The sequence below is a fragment of the Bos mutus genome, chromosome 6 (assembly GCF_027580195.1).
Source record: "Bos mutus isolate GX-2022 chromosome 6, NWIPB_WYAK_1.1, whole genome shotgun sequence".
NCBI classification, from domain to species: domain Eukaryota; kingdom Metazoa; phylum Chordata; class Mammalia; order Artiodactyla; family Bovidae; genus Bos; species Bos mutus.
Window position 1 is genome coordinate 101,793,392 of NC_091622.1, and position 23,063 is coordinate 101,816,454.

Genomic DNA, 23,063 nt, shown 5'->3' on the forward strand with positions numbered 1-23,063 from the left:
GTTTTCATATTCCCCCCAAACTATTTATAACTTTTATAAGAAAAAACTGATTTTTTTAAAGTCTCCAAATAATTTATCCATGATTCTGCAATTAATCCACTTTTATTAATTAAAAAAAAAGTATTTCAATAATAATAGGGTGGGTATAGATGGGTACAGAAAAAAAGCTGATATATACTTACTATTGGGGTTCAATAAATATTTTTGTTTAGTTTGGTTATTTTGTGAAAACTCAGAATAGTTTAACTCCCTTTTCCTTAATACTCACTCCTGTTAAGCATCTTTATGCAAGAGACTGTACACAGAGCATCTTTGGGTAAAGTAAATATTCACCACCCAAATTATTTACTGATATATTGAAACATATTTTACAATGTAGAAATTTTCTTCAGAAAGAAATTCTCAAAGTTCAAATATTTAATAGGAGCACTGTGATGATGTGATGTGATTTCACAGAGGAGCAGACCCACCTTCCACTGAGATTACACCCACATGTCGCCTTCGACTGTTCATTTCTGGTCCAAAGAACCAACTGTTTTTGTTGATAGAATAGCATTCAATACTGCGGAAGGGGTCACCTGATCCACCTCGACCACCTACACAAAACAGCACTCCTAAAGGTAAAACCACAGGTAGAGGTTAAAATCACAGCTCCCTAATTTTTTTTTCTTACAGTTAATTTTATTTTCTTTTATTTCACCTCGCCACACAACTTGTGGGATGTTAGTTCCCCAACCAGGGACTGAACCCAGGCCCTTGGCAGTGACAGCCCTGGATCACCAGGGAATTCCCCCTAATTAAAAAAAAATGTTAAGGTATAGAAAGAAACTTAGGAAGTCAAAAGTTGATTAGCATTTAATATCACCATACTACTAAAACTCTAATTTTAATTTTTCTCTTGATTTGAAATTCTCAAAGAACAGGATCACTGACTCAATGGACATGAGTTTGAGCAAACTCTGGGAGATAGTGAAGGTCAGGGAAGCCTGGTGTGCTGAAGTCCATGGGGTCACAGAGTCAAACATGACTGAGTGAATGAACAACAAAAGGACTAACGTCAGTTTTCTCTGCTTGCTAACATCCCTCTACAATACAGTTGAGACCCTCACCCACCCTGAAAAAGTGCTCTTGCTAATAAAGTCGTGACAAAATTCAACAAGCTCGTAATTTCTGACTGAATACAACATTTGATATACTGATCACCCTGTTTTTTGGAAACTCCTTAACTCTCTTGATTTCTATAATGTCAAAAAGTCTCCTTTTGTCTCCAACCATTTCTCTTTATGTTTTCTATGCCTCATTCTCAGCCTACTTCTCACATATTTCATACTCACAGTGGGAAAAGTTCAATCCTTTGACTAAAATTTCCATCGTATCAAAATGCTTTCCAAACTACATTTCTAAGTCACGTTTCCACTTGGTGTCCCAGAGGCACCTCATACCCCACACCTTCCTCACCCACGTAAACATCCTCTTCCTTCCCTGAGACAGTCTTTCACCTCCCAGCTATTCGCACCTCAGTTCAGAGCCTCATCAGCTATTACTGCAAAATCCTGTTCTCTTTTACCACTCAGTTTTCTTTTTGCTTTCAGATTGTCAACAGAATAATTCAAAGACTCTTTTCAACAGCCTGTCACACCTGTATCAGTAGTCATTAAAAATTTTATTGAATGCCACTATTTAACTGTACAGCAGAAACAAACACAGCACTGTAAAACAACTATAGTAAAAATTAATTTTAGAAGGTTAAAATGGCAAGTTTTATATGCATTTTACCACATTGTTTAAAAAGAAAAAAATCAACACCTTATTCTCATTCAGGATCACCAGGAGAACTTTATAAAACACAGATGGCTGGGCCTGACCCTTCCCCACTCCCAAGAGTTTGATTCAGTGGGTTTGGGTAGGTCTAAAGTTCTGAATTTCTAAAAAGTTCCTAAGTGAATGCTGATGCTGTTGGTCAAGAGGCCACCACGTGCCCCATTCTATGAGAACCTCTGCTCTACAAGATAAAGCCTTAGTATAGCATAATGGCCCTGCAGGGTCTATAACCCGATTCTCTCTCTTAATGTTCAAGCTCCTGCATCAACCCATACAGTGATTATCCTCAATGCCCTGACAGCAACTTTTGGTAACTACCATTCATGTAATACAGTGTTGAAATGATCTATTATGCTGGCATCTATCAGAGTCTAAGCTGGATTAAGACAGTGTGTTAAGGATCTATGCACTAGTAAAGACAAGCACAGTGCCTGGCATGTACTGAACATTCAGTAAATGTAATGTGAGCTGAATATCCTTGTCTCTAACTGGCACCTAGAAAAACAACTATTTATTACTGAAAACTAAAACTGGGGGTTACTTTCTCTATAAAACCTTTTCTGGCCCTTCTAAAATAAAAATAACCACTCTTTTTGCTTCCCTACTTTGTGATTATATCAAAGCACCTATAACACTTTATTGCATTTACTTACTCATATGTCTATTTCTCTAGATCAGACAAAGTTCTCTCAAAATAGGAATGGCTATGTTCTATTTGTGTTTGCATTTCTTTTCTTCTTCTTAATACTATTTTAAAAAATAACTTCTATTTATTTATTTTTGGCTGCACTGGATCTTCGCTGCTGTGCACATAGGCTTTTGTGAGTTGCAGTGCCTGGGCTTCTCGTTGGGGTGGCTTGTCTTGTCCTGGAGCTCAGGGCATGTATATAGGGAAAGACTAAAGATCTCTTCAAGAAAATTAGAGATACCAAGGGAACATTTCATGCAAAGATGGGCTCAATAAAGGACAGAAATGGTATGGACCTAGCAGAAGATATTAAGAAGAGGTAGCAAGAATACACAGAAGAACTGTACAAAAAAGAGCTTCACGACTCAGATAATCACGATGGTGTGATCACTCACCTACAGCCAGACATCCTGGAATGTGAAGTCAAATGGGCCTTAGAAAGCATCACTACGAACAAAGCTAGTGGAGGTGACAGAATTCCAGTTGAGCTATTTAAAATCCTGAAAGATGATGCTGTGAAAGTGCTGCACTCAACATGCCAGCAAATTTGGAAAACTGAGCAGTGGCCACAGGACTGGAAAAGGTCAGTTTTCATTCCAATCCCAGAGAAAGGCAATGCCAAAGAATGCTCAAACTACCGCACAATTGCACTCATCTCACACACTAGTAAAGTAATGCTCAAAATTCTCCAAGCCAGGCTTCAGCAATACGTGAACCATGAACTTCCAGAAGTTCAAGCTGGTTTTAGAAAAGGCAGAGGAACCAGAGATCAAATTGCCAACATCTGCTGGATCATGGAAAAAGCAAGAAAGTTCCAGAAAAATATCTATTTCTGCTTTACTGACTATGCCAAAGCCTTTGACTGTGTGGATCACAATAAACTGTGGAAAATTCTGAAAGAGATCGGAATACCAGGCCACCTGACCTGCCTCTTGAGAAACCTATATGCAGGTCAGGAAGCAACAGTTAGAACTGGACATGGACTGGTTCCAAATAGCAAAAGGAATACGTCAAGGCTGTATATTGTCACCCTGCTTATTTCACTTATATGCAGAGTACATCATGAGAAATGCTGGGCTGGAAGAAGCACAAGCTGGAATCAGGATTGCCAGGAGAAACATCAATAACCTCAGATATGCAGATGACACCACCCTTATGGCAGAAAGTGAAGAGGAACTAAAAATTAGCCTCTTGATGAAAGTGAAAGAGGAGAGTGAAAAAGTTGGCTTAAAGCTCAACATTCAGAAAACGAAGATCATGGCATCCGGTCCCATCACTTCATGGCAAATAGATGGGGCAACAGTGAAAACAGTGTTAGACTTTATTTTTTTGGGCTCCAAAATCACTGCAGATGGTGACTGCAGCCATGAGATTAAAAGACACTTACACCTTGGAAGGAAAGTTATGACCGACCTAGATAGCATATTCAGAAGCAGAGACATTACTTTGCCAACAAAGGTCCGTCTAGTCAAGGCTATGGTTTTTCCAGTGGTCATGTATGGATGTGAGAGTTGGACTGTGAAGAAAGCTGAGCACCAGAGAATTGATGCTTTTGAACTGTGGTGTTGGAGAAGGTTCTTCAGAGTCCCTTGGACTGCAAGGAGATCCAACCAGTCCATTCTGAAAGAGATCAGCCCTGGGATTTCTTTGGAAGGAATGATGCTAAAGCTGAAACTCCAGTACTTTGGCCACCTCGTGCGAAGAGTTGACTCATTGGAAAAGACTCTGATGCTGGGAGGGATTGGGGGCAGGAGGAAAAGGTGACGACAGAGGATGAGATGGCTGGATGGCATCACGGACATAATGGACATGAGTTTGAGTGAACTCCGGGAGTTGGTGATCCAGGGAGGCCTGGCGTGCAGCAATTCATGGGGTCACAAAGAGTCAGACACGACTGAGTGACTGAACTGAACTGAACTGAGGGCGTGTAGGCTTCACCAGTTGTGGCTCAAGGGCTCTAGAGCTTGGCCTCACAAGTTGTGGTGCTTGGGCGTAGCTGCCCAGCCGCATGTGGGATCTTTCCAGCCGAGGATGGAGCCAATGTCCTTTGCATTGGCTGGCAGACTCTCAACCCCTGGAAAGTACCAGGGAAGTCCTATGTCTGCATTTCTAATGCCTAACCAAGAACCTGGCACACAGTAGATACTGAATAAATGTTTGCTGAAATGACTGCATAAAATGAGTGACCAGAACGTCTTGTGCCACCTTTTTCAACTAATTCAATATTTAAAAGTTGGAGAAATTTAAAGTTGAAAGAGACTTTAAAGATCATGTAATCAAAATTATTTATAAACTGAGGCCTTCAGAGATTAAGAAATCTGCCCCAAATTACAGATGCTTAATGGCACAGCTGGAATTACAATCCATGAATATAATCCCAACTACCAATTAGATTTTATTTAAGTGAACCCTAATATTTCAGCTATATAGGTCATCCAGGAATATGACATGGAATGGAAAAAATTAAAATGAAGTTAAGATCGGGACACAAATCCTTTCTCTAGTGTTCCATGTGGCCCTGTGCATTTCTTCACCCTGATTTTTTTTTCCTTATCCATAAGACGAAGTAACACCATCTTTCTCATAATAAGGATCAAATCCTTCACTAAGTTCTTGCAATCATGTAAGAGATCATGGATATGAGGGTCTAATATACATTTGGCATATAACATAAATTGCCAAGGTCTTTGAATTCACATCTGAATCTGAAGAATTAAACACCTTAACTCTTGAAACAGGATTCACAGCTAAAAAAAATTACACTTCAAAAATTTAATACTTGATATCAACCTATAAAGAGGGAAAATAAATAAGCCATCCTTTTTATGTTATACTAATTATTTAGGAGAACTATAGACTGGTTCCAAATAGGAAAAGGAATATGTCAAAGCTGTATATTGTCACCCTACTTATTTAACTTATATGCAGAGTACATCATGTGAAATGCCAGGCTGGATGGAGCACAAGCTGGAATCAAATGGTTGCATGTCATCACCGACTCAAAGGACATGAGTTTGAGCAAGCTCCAAGAGATGGTGAAGGACAGGGAAGCCTGGTATGCTGCAGTCCATGGGGTCACAAAGAGTTGGACACGACTGAGTGACTGAACAACAACTTCTTCACAGGCAGATCTACCACATTCAAACTTTCTTCATACTATTCAGATAAAATCCCACTATACATGATCATGTATTGCCTTTTTTTTTTAGGTTATTTCACAAATCTCTTTATTTAATAACCCTGTTAGGTCACAGCAGATGTACAGGAAGTCTCTGTTCAGACTACTGATTCCTAAAGTCATAGATCACATTTATTTCCCCTTGTCCCACAAACATATTCTTCATGAAGAGTAACATAAGTGAACACAGACTTACTTTCTCAGGAAAACATAAAGTCTGAAAACTATGGCAAATAAAGGCAAAACTACTTGCCTCTGAAGTATAAGAGCTTTATATTCTAAGAGTCTAATATAGTCTATTATACTAACCTAACATTAGATGTATTTAGAACCTTTTTTGCTGTGGTGAAATGAAAAAACAAATATTTAAATATATAACACATATCAAGCTCCATGCCTGGTACCTGTGATACAAACCTATTAAGATACTTACCTGTCTTTGAAAGGCTCAAAACATGTCAAATGAATTTCAATGCAACACAGTGAAAAAAGCGCAAAGCAAGTATCATTTAAGCAAAAATGACAGAGGAACTAATTCTGCTTAGAAGAAATCAAGAAGACTCTCAAGAAAGAGATATTTCAGCAGACTCCTCATAGTGTATATGTTTTGTTATGGCTTTGTAAAAAATTGGCTTATTAATAAAACTATCTGAAGTCAAGTACAGTAAAAATTCATACATAATCTTATTTGCCAATTACTACTTTAAGACAATCGATACTAAATAATCTTACAATTAGGTTTAGACATTCATAGAACAACCTTCAAAAAGAACAAAACTCCTTCCAGCAGAGTTAATAAAATGAGTAATTTCATTACCAGCAGTATGTTTCCTTGGGGTAGTCCGAATAGAGTATTCGAAGTCAGGTACTGCTCTGCTACTCAAGTGAAGGTGGTAATTTCTTGCTTCATCTAATAAATCTCTACATTTTAGATTTTGTTTGACAATCTGTTCTTTTGCCACAACACCCATGAGAAAGTCAACTGGCAACAGCGGCAAACGAACCTAAGGATTGTGAACAGTTGCAGATATAAATATAAGTTGCAATTGGGTAGCTCATTCTCTACTTTCACTGCAGCAATGTTCTCTTCAAATCTCATTTACTTTCTAACATGTGAATGAAGTTCACTGTGCCAAGTTCTAAAGCAATTCCCAGTACTGGTCTGTACTAATGAAATCAGATTATATGTTAACTACATCCTTCCCTTTTAAATACAGATTTAAGTAGACTGGATAAAATAATTCAATTGTCTTAATTCAAGCTACTTACTCACTTCCAGAAATGGTACTGCCATAATCGTAAGGCCCCTTGCTGTTGAAGAAAAGGTACAATCAAAACACAATTGTGCTTCTATGTGTGTTTGCCTTTTAATGCTAAGACCAAACATGGAAATGTGACTTCTTACACACACACACGCTCATATCTGAAGCAAACGGGTGTTGTTTTCTTCAACTTGGAAGGTTATACTCAGTGATAATCCCCTTCTTTCAGTAGAGGCACTCACCATTCTTCTCTTAAAAATGCACTGACTGACTAGTATATTAAAGGGACGATCAAACCCCATAATGTGATTTTGAGTTAAAGGCACACACACATACACAAATATATGATACAGGTGCAAAATAAAACTTTTTGGTTTTGTAGACCAACTTATTGTCAAGGTAATTCTAAGGCCTATTTGTCATCTCCCTATCTAAGAAATTCCTATTGATAGGAAAAGTAAACAAAAAGAGACATTTCTGAAGCTACAAAATGGTGAGGGAAGAAAACAAAGTGATGTCTTATAATTCTTTCGAGAACAAACCTATATGCACTAGGAACAAATAAAGTTTCATTAGCAAAGCAGTTCAGTAAGTTTAGAAACTTTATATTATAAAACAATAGTTATAAATTAATTTAGAGCTGTTTCCTCAGAACATTTCAGCATAAATAAAATATTCATTACTACTATCTCAAAGGGGCTTTGTAACTATTCAGGTTAAAAAGCAGGTAGTGACATTTCTAATTCAAATATCGCACATTCAGACTTATCCTTAAATGGTACAGGAGAGTCAAAGCTACTTTCACATTATATTACATCAATCGATAATCCCCACCTTTTATGGTAAATGGAACATGCTGATTTGTTTCCCTATCATTTCCTTTCTATATACAATCTTATTTGTCCTCACCTGTGCAAGTGTTTCATCCAACCATTGGGGATGATGTTGAGGATTGGCAAGAAGCCACTTGATGGCAGCACTATAGACCTGCTTTTCATTCTCAATGTTTAGGTCACTGGAGGACAAAAGCTTATGGAGATGCTGAGGTGACACGCTTACGAAGTCTTCACACTCCACCACTTCAGTAAAATGCTCACAGGCATACTGATCCGCCATGTCCATTAGGTCTACTCGATTGTGACTTTCTGCAAAGGCTCTTACCGCCAGACAGTTGGACGGATGAAAATGTAACTTCATGTATTCACAACAAGCTCTAGCCACCAGTTCAACCTGTAGAATACAGGCTGCATATAAGAGAGGCTGGACATTGTCAACTGTCAAAGTGAGCCGTGAAGAATAGACAAACTTTACCAAGTCTTCTATTGCATCACCATCAAAATCTCTTATTTCAATCAGTGTTTGCTTAGCTTCAGCCATTTCAGAGAGAAACATGGCTTTGAAGTAAGGAATAACACAAGCCAATGCAAGTTTGTGACAGGAGATTAGCTTTGAGCCAACCTGTTCAAAAGAAAAACAAAAGCAGACTTAGTTTAGTATCAAGATAAACCTGAGATCGGCATAGAGGATATGCTGTAGCAGGGACAAAACCTTCAGACAATTTCAGTGCATTTAACAATGTGATCCTTTGGTCACTTACTGTCAACCTAGGCTAATTTTTTAAAGTCAGTCAATTTTCTTCTTTCAAATTAGAATCAAATCTTTTATACATGTATCTATAATGTGCATATCATAAAACTAGGTTTTCTATATTATTTCACATTTCAGAAGCATTTTGTGAATTAATGAATAACAGCAAACATCACCCAGCACTTACTATGTATCAGGCACTATGTTTTCCTTAGAGTCTATGAGTCCCTTCTTATTTTAAAACTTTTTTTCCAATTTTACTGACATCTAAGATGGTATAAGTTTAAGGTACCCAACACTATGATTTTAGATAGATATATATATATATATACACAGACACATATACACAGTGAAATGATTACCACAGTTTTAGTAACTATCACCTAATTATACATTTTTTTTCTTTCTGATGAGAGCTTTTAAGATCTACTCTCGTAGCTATTTTCAAATATATAACACAGTATTGCTAACTACAGTTATTGTGTCAGGCAGTATTGTTTTTCATATATTAACTCACTTAATTGTCCCAAAGGTCCTATGAGTAGATACTATCATTATCCACAATTTATCACTGAGAAACCTGAAGCAGAGTAAACAAATCAATATGTAGTAGTATTTATTATTAGCTTAATTGAAGTTTTTTCATTTCCTATTTAAATCATTTTGAAATATTTTATAGAAATGTAATGAACACTGAAACATCACTGCTTTAATTGCTGAAAAATTAGACTGCTTCCTGTGATTGCCATTATAAACACAGTAGTGAACTTTGTTGTAAGAGAATCTTTGTATCCACTCTCTATTAATAATTTCCTACATAAAACAGTAATGCTGCTTCAAAGGACAAGTACAGTTTGGATATATATTGCTAAATTGTCCATTTCTGATCTTGCAATACTTGTGCCATATTCTAAGTGTTAACTTGTTAAATATTTGCCAATTCAATGAATGAAGTCTCTCACTGTTTTAGTTTTATCTTTTACTAATATGATTAATTCATTCATAAATTTTGGACTACTTTTATGTCTTCTATGAACTGTTTTCTATGAATTTTTTTATTTCTAAGAATGCCTCAGACTTTTGGAATGTTAGTCATCTGTCATATATATATTTCAAAACTTCCTTTCTAAGTGTGCTTTAAATTCATCCCCCATGGATTTTTATAATCAACCAACCTTTCTCTTTATGACTTCTGTATTAGGTGCTAATATGCTTAAGTGGGAATCATTCTAATATTCCAAACATACTCCAGGTATTCCTTTTAGTACTCACAGCTTTATGTTTTCACAAATCTATTTCCATCTGGAAGTTCTTGATACTGAGAGGACATATCTTTTTTACTGAAGTATAGTTGCTGTACGTTACAGGTGTGCAATATTATGATTCACAATTTTTAAAGGTTGTATTCTACTTCAGTTAAGTCACTCAATTGTGTCCGACTCTTTGCGACCCTATGGACTGCAGCATGCCACACTTTCCTGTCCATCATCAACTCCCAGAGCTTGCACAAACTCATGTCCACCAAGTTGGTGATACCATCCAACCATCTCATCCTCTGTAATATTCTACTTACAGTTATTATAAAATATTGGCTATATTCCCCATGTTGTACAACATTTCCTTGTACTTATTCCATACATAAGTTTGTACCTCTTACTTTTATGTTCTTTTTAACATAGTAGGTACTCAGTTTTTCCAGCACTGTATATTAATCAATAAGTAGTAAGATAGAGGTATTTTAGCAATTATCCTGTTTCCATGTAACATTGTGATTATGTAATATAGTTGTGTTTCATTATCTGAGAACTGATTTTAAAATCAGAACTTCAAAAGAAAAGACCTAAGGAATATTACAAGATATAAAATGGTTTTGCTTATAAATGCCCTTTGAGTTGCTCAGCCACGTCCAACTCTTTGTGACCCCATGGACTGTAGTCCGCCAGGCTCCTCTGTCCATGAGATTCTCCAGGCAAGAGTACTGGAGTGGGTTGCCATTTCCTCCTCCAGGGAATCTTCCTGATCAGGATCTAATCTGTGTCTCTTGCAGTGGCAGGCATGTTCTTTACCACCGAGCCATGCAGGAAGCCCCAATAACTGAACAATTTTTCAATTGATTTAATTTTTACATTTGTAGTACTTTTAAAAAACTTGGCTATCCTGTGAACTATTCTTTTACAAACTGTTATTCTTATGTATTTACTTCATTTCTAAGTATTGTATAATTCCATTAACATGAATTGTTGAAAACATACTAAATTTTTAAAAAACCATTAAAACAAAAACTAAAGTATACATTAAGTTGAAATGTTTACAGTTATGCCACTTAACAGTAACTCAAACTAAATGTCTGAGGACTACATTGAAATAAAAGTCCCTAAGACACAAAGCAGGAGAGAAAAAGCCTATATACCCAAGTCTCCTTTTACATCCATTTATAAGCTGTATTTTAATTTTTCAGTTTAATCCCATGTAGTAATTTTGCCTTTTTAGCTCAATTACCCAGTTTTCTCAATAATCCACCAATTTTAATCAGCCTGAGTAGCCAAAAATATGTTTAACACTCAAAGTCAAGAAGGGGTTAAATGTTTAAGACTCAAGAAAATGTCTTGACTTGCAGTGAATTACCATATCACAATGTCTAGCCACATGGACAGTTCTACAGTGTTATCTCACATTTACTTAAAAAACTTGCACGATGAAAATAATAAATTTTAGGTAGCGTTTTGGTGATCAAATAAACAAGGATCTATGGATATAAATACTCAAATATCCCTTCTTCTGAGCAATATGAAAAAAAATAAAAATACTGACTTACTAGTTGAACAGACAAAAGTAGAAGTGATCATCATTTTATTAGAGTTAACATAGAATACTTAAGTGTTAAATATAAAATCACTTTCTCCTTTATCATTTCTTTTATTAGATTATGTCTGCTCTCCAGTCAGGAACTGTTACATTTATAAGGATAATAACTTTTATAATTTTTACCTCTTAGCAGTACACTACTCTACTTTTAAGTCATGTCTGACTCTGTGCGACCCCAGAGACGGCAGCCCACCAGGCTCCGCCATCTCTGGGATCCTCCAGGCAAGAATACTGGAGTGGGTTGCCATTTCCTTCTCCAATGCATGGAAGTGAAAAGTGAAAGTGAAGTCGCTCAGTCGTGTCAGACCCTCAGCGACCCCATGGACTGCAGCCTTCCAGGCTCCTCCATCCATGGGATTTTCCAGGCAAGAGTACTGGAGTAGGGTGCCATTGCCTTCTCCGTCACTACTCTAATGGAGCCCAAATATTTTGTTTCTCTGCAATCTTTCAGAGCACTATTCTTACCTGATCAGCTGAAAGTTTGATGGCAAATAACTGTAACACTTAAGAGTCTTGAACATGTTCATTAGAATCCTATAAATACTTATTAAAAAAAATAAATCACAGGAACTTCCCTGGTGGTCCAGTGGCTAAGACTTGGTGTTCCCAATGCAAGGATCTGGGTTCAGTCCCTGGTTGGGGAACTGGATCTCCCATGCCACAACCAGGACCCAGTGAAGCCAAATAAATAAATATTTTTAAAAAATTTTTAAACATCACAGAAACATGCAGTTTCAAAGTAAGAAGCTAAATAATATGAATGAAACATATCTCAGTTGTGGCATCAAGAGATGATGGAAGGGGTTGTCCTCCTTCAATAATCTCTATCAATCTCTTCAGGTAAATTAACTGTGATCTTTAAAAGGATAATGAAAAGGACAATGACATTCCTCAGACTAAATAAAGCATAAATAAAAGCATCTTTGTAGATGCTATTCTTGTTGATCTGTGACACATAATTAAGTATTATGAGTGCTATGCAATACCCCTTTTGAGACAATTTCCCTTTGTCTGTTCCCCAACCAAATTGTTGCCCTTAAGAATCTTCCCTCATTTATAATTTTAGTGTTACCAAGAGATATGCTGTTTAAAAATATTTTCACTAATAAACATAATATATAAATAAGTTTTACCTCTCTGGTAAACCTGGCATGACCTTAAGATAATATATAATCTCCTATGTGAAGCCTTTCCAATCACCTCTTAGATATAATTAATAGGTCCTGTCTTTTGCTTCCATAAAAATGTCATAAAATGACAGGTACTAAATTGTATTTTAGTTAGCTGCATATGTGTCTATCTCCAGCTAAACCTTAAACTCCCTCAATGCAAGTATAGCATATTATTCAGATTTATTTATACTCTCTGTGTACTGTGGTAAGACCTTAGTAAATAATTTGTTAAATGAACTTACTTGTTTCCAATTTAGGTGCTCAATTTGGAATTTAAAAACACACTAATGGCCTTACATATGCATAATAAGACAAATTTTGATAACTGCCTTTCTGAAATGTTTGTCCTAAAAGCAATAATGATCAAGGAAGCATGCGAATAGAAAAAAGGAGATGAATATATCAAAGCATAATCCTCAAGGTTATATGAATGTAAAAAGTGAAGTTTATATTGAACAAAGCATTATAAACTACCCATAATCCTACTGGGTTTAGTTGTTTTATTATATGATAGTTAAATTCTGAAAGTTTAAGAAATATTGAATTAGAATTAAGAAATAAATCCAATAACAGATCTGCTAAAAGACTGTAATTCCTCCTAATGACAGGAACAGAATATACCATAGCAGCATTATCTGATCTCTTTGGAACAATAACAGTAGAACACATAATGATCCTAAGAATTGATTACTGATTATTTAATGTATTAAGCACTGTTCTAAGGGCTTCACATGTTAACTCACTTATTCCTCACAAAAATCTAATCATAATTTTACAGTTGAAAAATTAAAATCATAAAATTATGAAGTTTCTCATTCCTAAATGACCTCTGTCACTGCTTCAAATGTAGCATTTTGGGGCTTCCCCTATAGATTCTTCTCAAGTTTTCATTTCAACCTATTGCTGAAGTCACGTAGTAAAACAAAGAAAAGTTATGAGATTAGTTATCGCTTGCCCTAAAATGGCTGTATCCATACTTCTCACTTAAGAAAGTTTATATGCAGTAGTTATTAAAAATTATATACTGATACAGTCAATAATATTTATTTTCCAGCTTATACTGACACACTGAACTGATAATTTATTAAATTCAAATAATCTATTTTACATTTTTATTTTTTGCCAAAGCTAGTGTGGGTCACTGAATTTCAAAGTATGGTTGAAAGTTAGAACAACAGCAATTAGACTGAACATAATATACTGTACAAATCAAAGAGTTTAGGTGTTCCTTCATTAAAATGTATACAAGGCTAAATTTCATATAAAGTCAGTAAAATTATTTAATGGTCTTCTTCTCAATATCTTAGGACCTAGAAATATGTAAAGACACCAAAAGTTTAAGAATTAAAGAGAATATAGGTCATTTATTTACAGTGTAACTCTATACTCCTGGACATTCTGAACCTGAAACTCAGAATTTATGCATTCAGTTTACAGACTTTTGCTGAATGTCCCCTGATCTGATTCTCCAAGGATGTCCTCAATCCCCACAACTCTGAGCTCTAAGACCTGACTGATCAGGAGCAGAAAGCAGAATCTAAGAGATCCCAAAGTGGCAAATCTCATGTTAAAAAATTCTGCATGGATGCACACAAATCCTCAAAAAAGCTTAATATCACAATGAGAGATAAGACTAATAGTAAGTAAGTACTTTAAATGAGCAATGAGAAACAATCAGAATATAGGCTCTTTCACACTGTTCTATCAATTTTCCAATTTTATTAAAACTGTCTTTGGTAGCAGAGCAACATAACCTTTGACACAGTTTAGTAAAGTCTTTTTCATCCAAGTCTAGTTCACTATCAGGTATAAATAAATAATCTCACTTAAAAAAACAATCTCACTTAAAAACTTAAAACTTTAATCTGTTTCATAATATTGAAACAGATTAAATTACAGGCATATCTCGGAGATATTGCAGGTTCAGTTCCCGACCACCAAAATAAAGCATATCAAATGATTTTTTTTTTGTTTCCCACTGCATAGAGAAAATGTTTAAAAGACTCAAAAATGCTATCATCTGACAACTCAGGGTTGCCACAAACCTTCAATGTGTAAAAACAAAATAAAAATCCAAACAAAAATGCATTATCTGTAAAATGCAATAAAGCAAAATGCAAAAAAAGAGAGGTATGCTTGCACCAGAATAGGAACGTACAGTAAAACACTAGTGCAGCTACATACACAATAAAAAATTCCGACTTCTAAACAACATCAAGAGTAAGTGAATACATCAAGAGTTTTAAGTTAAAAGCTTATCAGGTCAGCAGTAATTTATTCATTTCACAAATAATAACTATTTGTTTTAGGGCTCCAGAACTTTCAGAAGTGAAACTAAGCAACAGTGAATATCAACATTTAACTAGTACAGTAACTTTTCTTATGTTAAGTTCCCTTTACTTACCCTTCCCCTTCAACAGAATAAAGGATTGAAAATAAAACCATTCTGATTTTAAGTACAGCACCAAAAATTTGCCTTGTGTGGTTATAGAAACCATGATTTTACACAATACACTGAAGAGATTGAAAAAAATAAAGAAAAAAAGGCAGTCTGACCTTCAGTGTGACATCACAGAGTTCTCCATTTTCATAAAACTGAAGAAGAGAACCATGAAAATCTTTCCAAGCTTCATTTGCTTCAAAGAGAAAGGAGTCTTCTCCATCACCATCACCAAGTGAAGATCTGTTCTTTATTTGCTGTTGTCTTTTCCCCTTTGTGAAGCGATTCCTAGCCTGTTTTGCATTCACAGCTTCTGAAGCCATTTGCAACACTTTTCTTTTAATATAGCTCTCTTCTGAAACATCCCATTTATTCTTTTGTAAAGGATGGGGAGAAGGCAGAAGGTAGATACAGTCCACTAAACTTCACACATTTTTCAAAAACTACTCAAATGCCACTGTCCAGTTTGCTGAGATTGAAAGAAATAACAGAACACACATTAAAAAACAATGTCTCAAAAATTACTAGAAATTATAGTTTACCTATATATGTAATATGACCATATAAATCACTGCTGAAAAAACAGCAAGTGACTTTGTATTTTTACACTAAATGTTATGTTAACCACCTCAGCAAATTATTTTATATCAGTGAAGGGACTCTTTTAAAATCTAATTGGAAAATTATGGGATGATGGTAGAGCAGAAGCACAAGCAATCTGTCTCCCACATGGACAACAACTGCACCAGCAGAATCCGCCTGATGTAACTACTGTGGAACTCTGTGAAGTCTGCTGAAGGCTTACAACTTCCAGAAGAGGACTAAGTCAATAAGTTACGATTAATTTTGGTCAACTTCAGCTCTTTGTACAGTAGCAGCTGCCTACCCTCAGCCAAGTGGTAAGCAGCTGTCCCAGAACAGCTTGCAGAGTTTCCAGGAGCCACAGCAGGCAAAAAGGACTCTGTCCTCGGAAATGAGGGACCTCCCCTCTGATCGCTGCCTGCTACTTCTGATCACAGAGCTGCAGACAAGGGGTTGGCCTCCATTGCTATTCCACCTTCTCCCGTTGTTTTAAGTCCCTCCCTCTCATCTGAAGTGAATTCCAGATTTTCAAGGCTGGTGCCCTTCACCCCTTCATTTTCTTTATCCCCCTTTACAAGTAAAATACTAAAGACTAAGGCACTAAAAAACAACTGCATATGCACAGAAAATTATAAAGTGACCATGCATGCCCAGGAAAAGGCTCAGAAAAAAACTTGAGACATTAGGTTTATACCTCAGGGTGATCTTCAGTGTAGAGACAGCCTACAACAACAAAAGGCCAAGTAATAACAAAAAACAACAAATCTTAAGGAATAGGGAAGATCTGGTTTCTAGGGTTATCATATTATTAGATTCAAATGTCTAGTATTCAATAACCAAAAAAATCACAAGGCATACAAAGAAATAGGAAAGTATCGGCTATTCAAGGGGAAAAATAAATCATCAGAAACTGTCTCTGTTTGGGATAAATTCCATGAGCTCTCTTTCAAAGATTTTAAAACAATTGTCTTAAAGATACACAAAGAACTAAAGGAAGATGTGTACAGTCATTCATGTTAACAAAATGGAACTATCAGTAGAGCAACAGAAAACCTAAGAAGCAATCATAAAGAGATTCTGGAACTGAAAAGTATAATAACTGAAATTGAGAATTCATTAGAGAGGTTTGAAGGCAGACCTGGACAGGTAGAAAAAAGACTCAGCAAACTTGAAATTCAAACAAAGAAAATTATCAGGCCTGAGGAACAGAAAGATTGAAGATACATAAACAGCACTTAAGGGGACCTGTGGGACATCAAACAGATCAACATTCATATCATGGGAGTCCTGGATGAGTAAGAGACAAAGAAAAGCACATAGAAATAATGGCTGAAAACTTCCCAAATTTTATGAAAGACAAACATCTAATCAGCTTCAAAGAAGATGAACTCAAAGAGACATATTACAGTCAAACTTCCAAAAAAATGAAGAATTTTGAAAAGAAGAGAAGTAAATCATCACACACAAGTGATCCTCAGTAAATTTATCAGTGGATTTCACATCAGAAACTCTGGAGGCCAAAAGATAATGGGCAGATATGTTCAAAGTACTAAAAGACAAAATCTGTCAACCAAGAATCTATATTTAGCAAAACTGTCCTTCAAAAGTGAGAGAGAAGTTAAGATATTCCCAGATAAGCAAAAGCTGATGGAGTTCAAGATCACTAGACCTGGCCTGCAATTCAAGGAAGTCCTACAGATGAAAGAAATGAAGGAATACTAGACAGTAGCTAAAAGCCACATGACTATGAAAGTAATATACATGGACAATTGACAAAAGCTAGTATCACTGTAACAGCAGTTTGTAACTGTGCTTTTTTATATCTGAGAGATGAATTTTTAACAAGTTATTAATGTAAAAAGCTACCATTACTGTAATTTTGGTTTGTAACACCAAATGTCAATGGATTAAATGCTCCAATTTTGGCAAAATAAATAAAAACACAGGATCCAATTACATGCTGTCTACACAAGCCTCGTTTGCAATCCAAAGGCACAAAACAGTTGAAATGGAAAAGACTGAAAAAAGATTTCATGCAAATAGTAGCCAAAAGACAGTAAAAATGGCTACACTAGTATTAGACAAAAATAAGACAAATGTTACAAGAAACAAAAAAGGAAATTATATATTAATAAAAGGTTCAATACAGCAAGAAGATATAACACCTATCAGACCAGATCAGATCAATCGCTCAGTCGTGTCCGACTCTTTGCGACCCCATGAATCGCAGCACGCCAGGCCTCCCTGTCCATCACAAACTCCCGGAGTTCACTCAGACTCACGTCCATCGAGTCAGAGATGCCATCCAGCCATCTCATCCTCTGTTGTCCCCTTCTCCTCTTGCCCCCAATCCTTCCCAGAATCAGGGTTTTTTCCAATGAGTCAACTCTTCGCATGAGGTGGCCAAAGTACTGCAGTTTCAGCTTTAGCATCATTCCTTCCAAAGAACACCCAGGGCTGATCTCCTTCAGAATGGACTGGTTGGATCTCCTTGCAGTCCAAGGGACTCTCAAGAGTCTTCTCCAACACCACAGTTCAAAAGCATCAATTCTTCAGCGCTCAGCCTTCTTCACAGTCCAACTCTCACATCCATACATGACCACAGGAAAAACCAGAGCCTTGACTAGACGAACTTTTGTTGGCAAAGTAATGTCTCTGCTTTTGAATATGCTATCTAGGTTGGTCATAACTTTTCTTCCAAGGAGTAAGCATCTTTTAATTTCATGGCTGCAGTCACCATCTGCAGTGATTTGGGAGCCCAGAAAAATAAAGTCTGACACTGTTTCCACTGTTTCCCCATCTATTTCCCATGAAGTGATGGGACCGGATGCCATGATCTTCGTTTTCTGAATGTTGAGCTTTAAGCCAACTTTTTCACTCTCCACTTTCATCAAGAGGCTTTTTAGTTCCTCTTCACTTTTTGCCATAAGTGTGATGTCATCTGCATATCTGAGGTCATTGATATTTCTCCTGGCAATCTTGATTCCGGCTTGTGTTTCTTCCAGTCCAGCGTTTCTCACGATGTACTCTGCATATAAGTTAAATAAACAGGGTGACAATATACAGCCTTGACGTACTCCTTTTCCTATTTGGAACCAGTCTGTTGTTCCAGTGTCCATTCTAACTGTTGCTTCCTGACCTGCATACAAATTTCTCAAGAGGCACGTATTAATGACAAGTCATGAAGATATATGGAACTAAAGCTAAGAAATGGAGAAATAGTCCTACAGTTAATAGTTGAAGATTTCAATAGACTTAACATAATAAACCAATGAGATCTAACAGACATATTCAGAACTCAACATATACTCTACTCAACGACAGCAGAATACACATTTTTCTTGAGTGCAAGCACATGGGACATTTTCCAGAAGAGACCACATGTTAGGCCATAAATTGAGACTCAACAGATTTTAAAAGATAGGTATCACACCAAGTATCTTCTCTAATCACTTCACAATGAATTTAGAAATCAGTAACAGAAAAATGAAAAATTTATGAAATTGTGGAAATTAACATAATTGTAAACTGATGGATCAAAGACGAAATCACAGGGAAATTAGAAAATACTTAGAGACAAATGAAAACGAAAACAACATGCTAAACTCATGAGATGCAGCAAAAGTAGCACTCAAGGGGAAATTTACAGTTTTAAAACACTTGGGGGAAAAAAAAGACATCTCAAATCAACAACCTAATTTTAAAACTTCAGGAACTAGAAAAAGAGTAATAAACTAAACCCAAACCTAGCAGAAGGAAGGAAATAATGAAGATTAGAGCAAAGAGAAATGAAATAGAGAACAGAAAAACAACAGAGGAAAACTGATCAAACTAAAAGCTGGCTCTCCGAAAAGATAAACAAAATTGACAAAACTTCAGCTAGATAGACTAAGAAAAAAGAGAAGGCTCAAATCACTATATCCAGAAATTAAAATGGGGACATTACTACTGATTCTAAAGAATCAAAAAACACTGTAAGAGAAAATTATGAACTGTACAACTTGGATAACCTAGATGAAAAGGACAAGTCCCTAGAAACACAAAACCTATCAACACTAAATTACAAAGAAATAGAAAATCTGTTTTCTATTTCTATAACTATGGCCTATAACTAGTAAGGAGGCTGATCAGTAATCAAAATCTCCCAACAAATAAAAGCCCTGGACCTTATGACTTCACCAGTACATTTTACCAAACATTTAAAGAAGAACTAATACCTTCCTTTTCAAACTTTTCCAAAAAATTGACGAGGAAGAAACACTTCCCCATTTGTTCCACGAGGCTAGCATTACCCTGAAACCAAAGCCCACAAGTGTTGGCAAAGATCAACAGAAAACTGAAACCCTTGTGTACGGTTGGTGGAAGTGTAAAATGGTACCGCCACTGTGGAAAACAGTGTGGTAGTTCCTCAAAAAATCTAAAATAGAACTACTGGATCATGCAGCAATTCCACTTCTGGACATACATCCAAAGGAACACAAAATCCTAGGCATAGGTCCCTGTGCTATACAGTATGTCTTGCTGGTTATCTATTTTATATATATATATATATATGTTATCCCAGCCTGCTAATTTATCCCTCCCTAGTCCTTTCCCTTTTGTGAGTCTGAAAGCAAGGTCTTAAAGAGATATTTACAACCCATGTTCAGAGCAGCACTATTCACTATAGCAGTCCAAGTGTCCACAAACAAATAAATGGATAAGCAAAATGTGGTATAAATATATTATTCTGCTACAATGTGGATGAACGTTTAAGAACATTAAAGATAAGTGAGATAAGTCAAATAAAAGACTGTATGATTCAGTTTATATGAGATACAAATAGTGAAATCATAAAGACAGAAAGTATAATGACTATTGCCAAGGGCTGTGGGGAGAGGAGAATGGGGACTTATTTAGTGGGTACAGAGTTTCAGTTTTATAAGATGAAAAGAGTTACAGGGATGGATGGTAGTGGAGATGGCCTAACAATGTGAATGTATTTAATACCACTGAAACATACGCTTAAAAACAGTATTATGCTATGTGTATTTTACCACAATAAAAAAAATCTAGGGGTTTCCCTGGTGGCTCAGTGGTAAAGTATCCACCGGCCAATGATGCAGACATGGGTTGGATCCCTGATCCACGAAGATCCCACATGCCACGGAGCAACTAGGTCTGTGCACCACGACCACTGAGCCTGTGCTCTCAAGCCTGGGAGCGGCAACTACTGAGACCACACGCCTGAAGCCTGTTCTCCCCACAAGGGAAGCCTCCTCAATGAGAAGCCCACACATCACAACTAGAGAGTGGCCCCTGCTCGCCACATTGGAGAAAAGCCAGCACAGCAACAAAAACCCAGCACAGCCATAAATAAATAAATTTAAAAAATGATTTAAAATATCTAATTTGAGAACAATTCAAGAGCACATTACTTTTAAGACATGGAATGCACTACCTCCAAAAACAGAAGCTATAAACTGGAAAATTTAAAGACTTTATCCAGTGACGCAAAGCAAAAATAGAGGGTATTTTGACTGAAACAGGCTTATGCTACATTTTGAAGTCAGCTCACGGTTCCACCATTTACCAAATGAATAACCTTGGGCAAATGACAACCTGCTAAAACTTTAGTTATCTCATCTGTGAAACAGAGAAGCCACTTATCTTAAAGAAATATTCTGAGGATTAGAGATACAGTGCTGCTAAACACAGACACTTGCATTAATAAATCTCATTTATTTTCATATCAAATTTACTATATTTATATAAAGTCAAATTTACTTATTATCAAAGCATATTTGATGAGTATTCACACCATGAACAGTTCTATGCTACATTCTACTTTAGTGATAGTAACAAAGAGATTTTAAGTTAAAATGTGTGATTATGTACTTACTGGCTATGTGTGAGGTTTTTTTTTGAGGGCCCTGCTAACCTTATTCATCTGTAAACAGGTATATCTATCTACTTCATAAGACTATTCTAAAAATTAAATCAAATGCAATAATGGATTTACAAGCACTTATGAAATTATAAACCATGTTGCAAATACTGGTATTATTAGCATGGAAGCTTCACTTATGTTGTTTCTGAAAACAATAAATACCTTAACTAGTCTTTTCCTATATTAGCGTCTTTATTATTAATTGCATCAACAACTGATTCTAGCTTTTGACAGGGACCAAAATGTTCAATGTAAGATTACAGATTATAGTTATTAATATCTTCTTAAAGTTACTGTGGTGGACACAGAACAGTGACCCCCCCCCATGAGTCATGCTTTCATATAATCCTGAGGATAAGACCCACCTGTGACTTACTTCTAACCAACAGAACATGGAAAGGTGATGAAGTGTCACTCGCTTGATTATGTTGCATTATATAAGATTGAACAGACTGAAGTGAGAGGGTCACCTGCAAGCCTTTAAGGAGCCAAGTGCCATGGATAGAGAGCCCTGCAGCAAGAAACTACAGGCAATCCCCAGGATCGGAGGGAGTTCTCCAACTGTCAGTAAAACATTAGGGTCCTCACTCACACTGCTGCAAAGAAATTATCCCAACTTTCTAAATGAATTTGGAAGTAGACTGTTTCACAGTTAAGCCTCCACATGATAACACAGGTCAGCACCCTCACTGCAGCCTTGTGAAATCCTAAGCAGAGGACCCAGATGAGTTGTATCCAGATTCCTCACTCCCAGAAACCATAAGATAATAGTTAACGTAATTTTTACTGCAGTATAGTTGCTTTACAATGTTGTGTTAGTTTCTATTATAAAGCAAAATGAAACAGCTATAAATATACATATAGATCCCCTCTTTTTGGATTTCTTTCCCATTTAGGTCACCATAGAGCACTGAGTAGTTCTCTGTGCTATACGGCAGGTTCCCCTTAGTTATGTGTTTCATACACAGTAGTGTATATATGTCGATCCCAATCTCCCAATTCATCCCACCCTCTTCCACCTTCCCCCTTGGTATCTAAAGTAGTCATATGCTCATGAAAAAAATAAACTGTGTTTGTCAGAGGCGGAGGGGTGGGGAAAAAGAAGAGTTATTGTTCAATAGATATACGTATTTCTGTTTTGCAAGATGGAAAGTCCCAGAAATGTGTTGCACAACAATGTGTACATAGTGTTTTAAGACTAATGTCAGTCAGTCAGTTCAGTTGCTCAGTCGTGTCCGACTCTTTGTGACCCCATAAATGCCAGGCCTCCCTGTCCATCACCACCAACTCCCGGAGTTCACCCAAACTCATGTCCATTGAGTCGGTGATGCCATCCAGCCATCTCATCCTCTGTCGTCCCCTTTTCCTCCTGCCCTCAGTCTTTCCCAGCATCAGGGTCTTTTCAAATGAGTCAGCTCTTCGCATCAGGTGGCCAAAGTATTGGAGTTTCAGCTTCAACATCAGTCCGTCCAATGAACACCCAAGACTGAGCTCCTTTAGGATGGACTGGTTGGATGTCCATCTACAGTACAAGGGGCT

At 36.6% G+C, this 23,063-nt stretch overlaps 1 protein-coding gene across 1 annotated transcript in view; it reads right to left on the reverse strand.

The window, feature by feature from the left end:
- KLHL8 (kelch like family member 8) overlaps positions 1–23,063 on the reverse strand; it is a 57,611-nt gene that overhangs the window by 16,601 nt on the left and 17,947 nt on the right. Inside the window, exons 2-5 of the mRNA XM_070372667.1 lie at positions 15,130–15,482; positions 7,859–8,407; positions 6,505–6,691; positions 471–614 (exon numbers count right to left, since the gene is read on the reverse strand). Coding sequence (XP_070228768.1) covers positions 471–614; positions 6,505–6,691; positions 7,859–8,407; positions 15,130–15,336 — 1,087 coding nt within the window. The 5' untranslated portion in view covers positions 15,337–15,482. The remainder of the gene's footprint in view (positions 1–470; positions 615–6,504; positions 6,692–7,858; positions 8,408–15,129; positions 15,483–23,063) is intronic.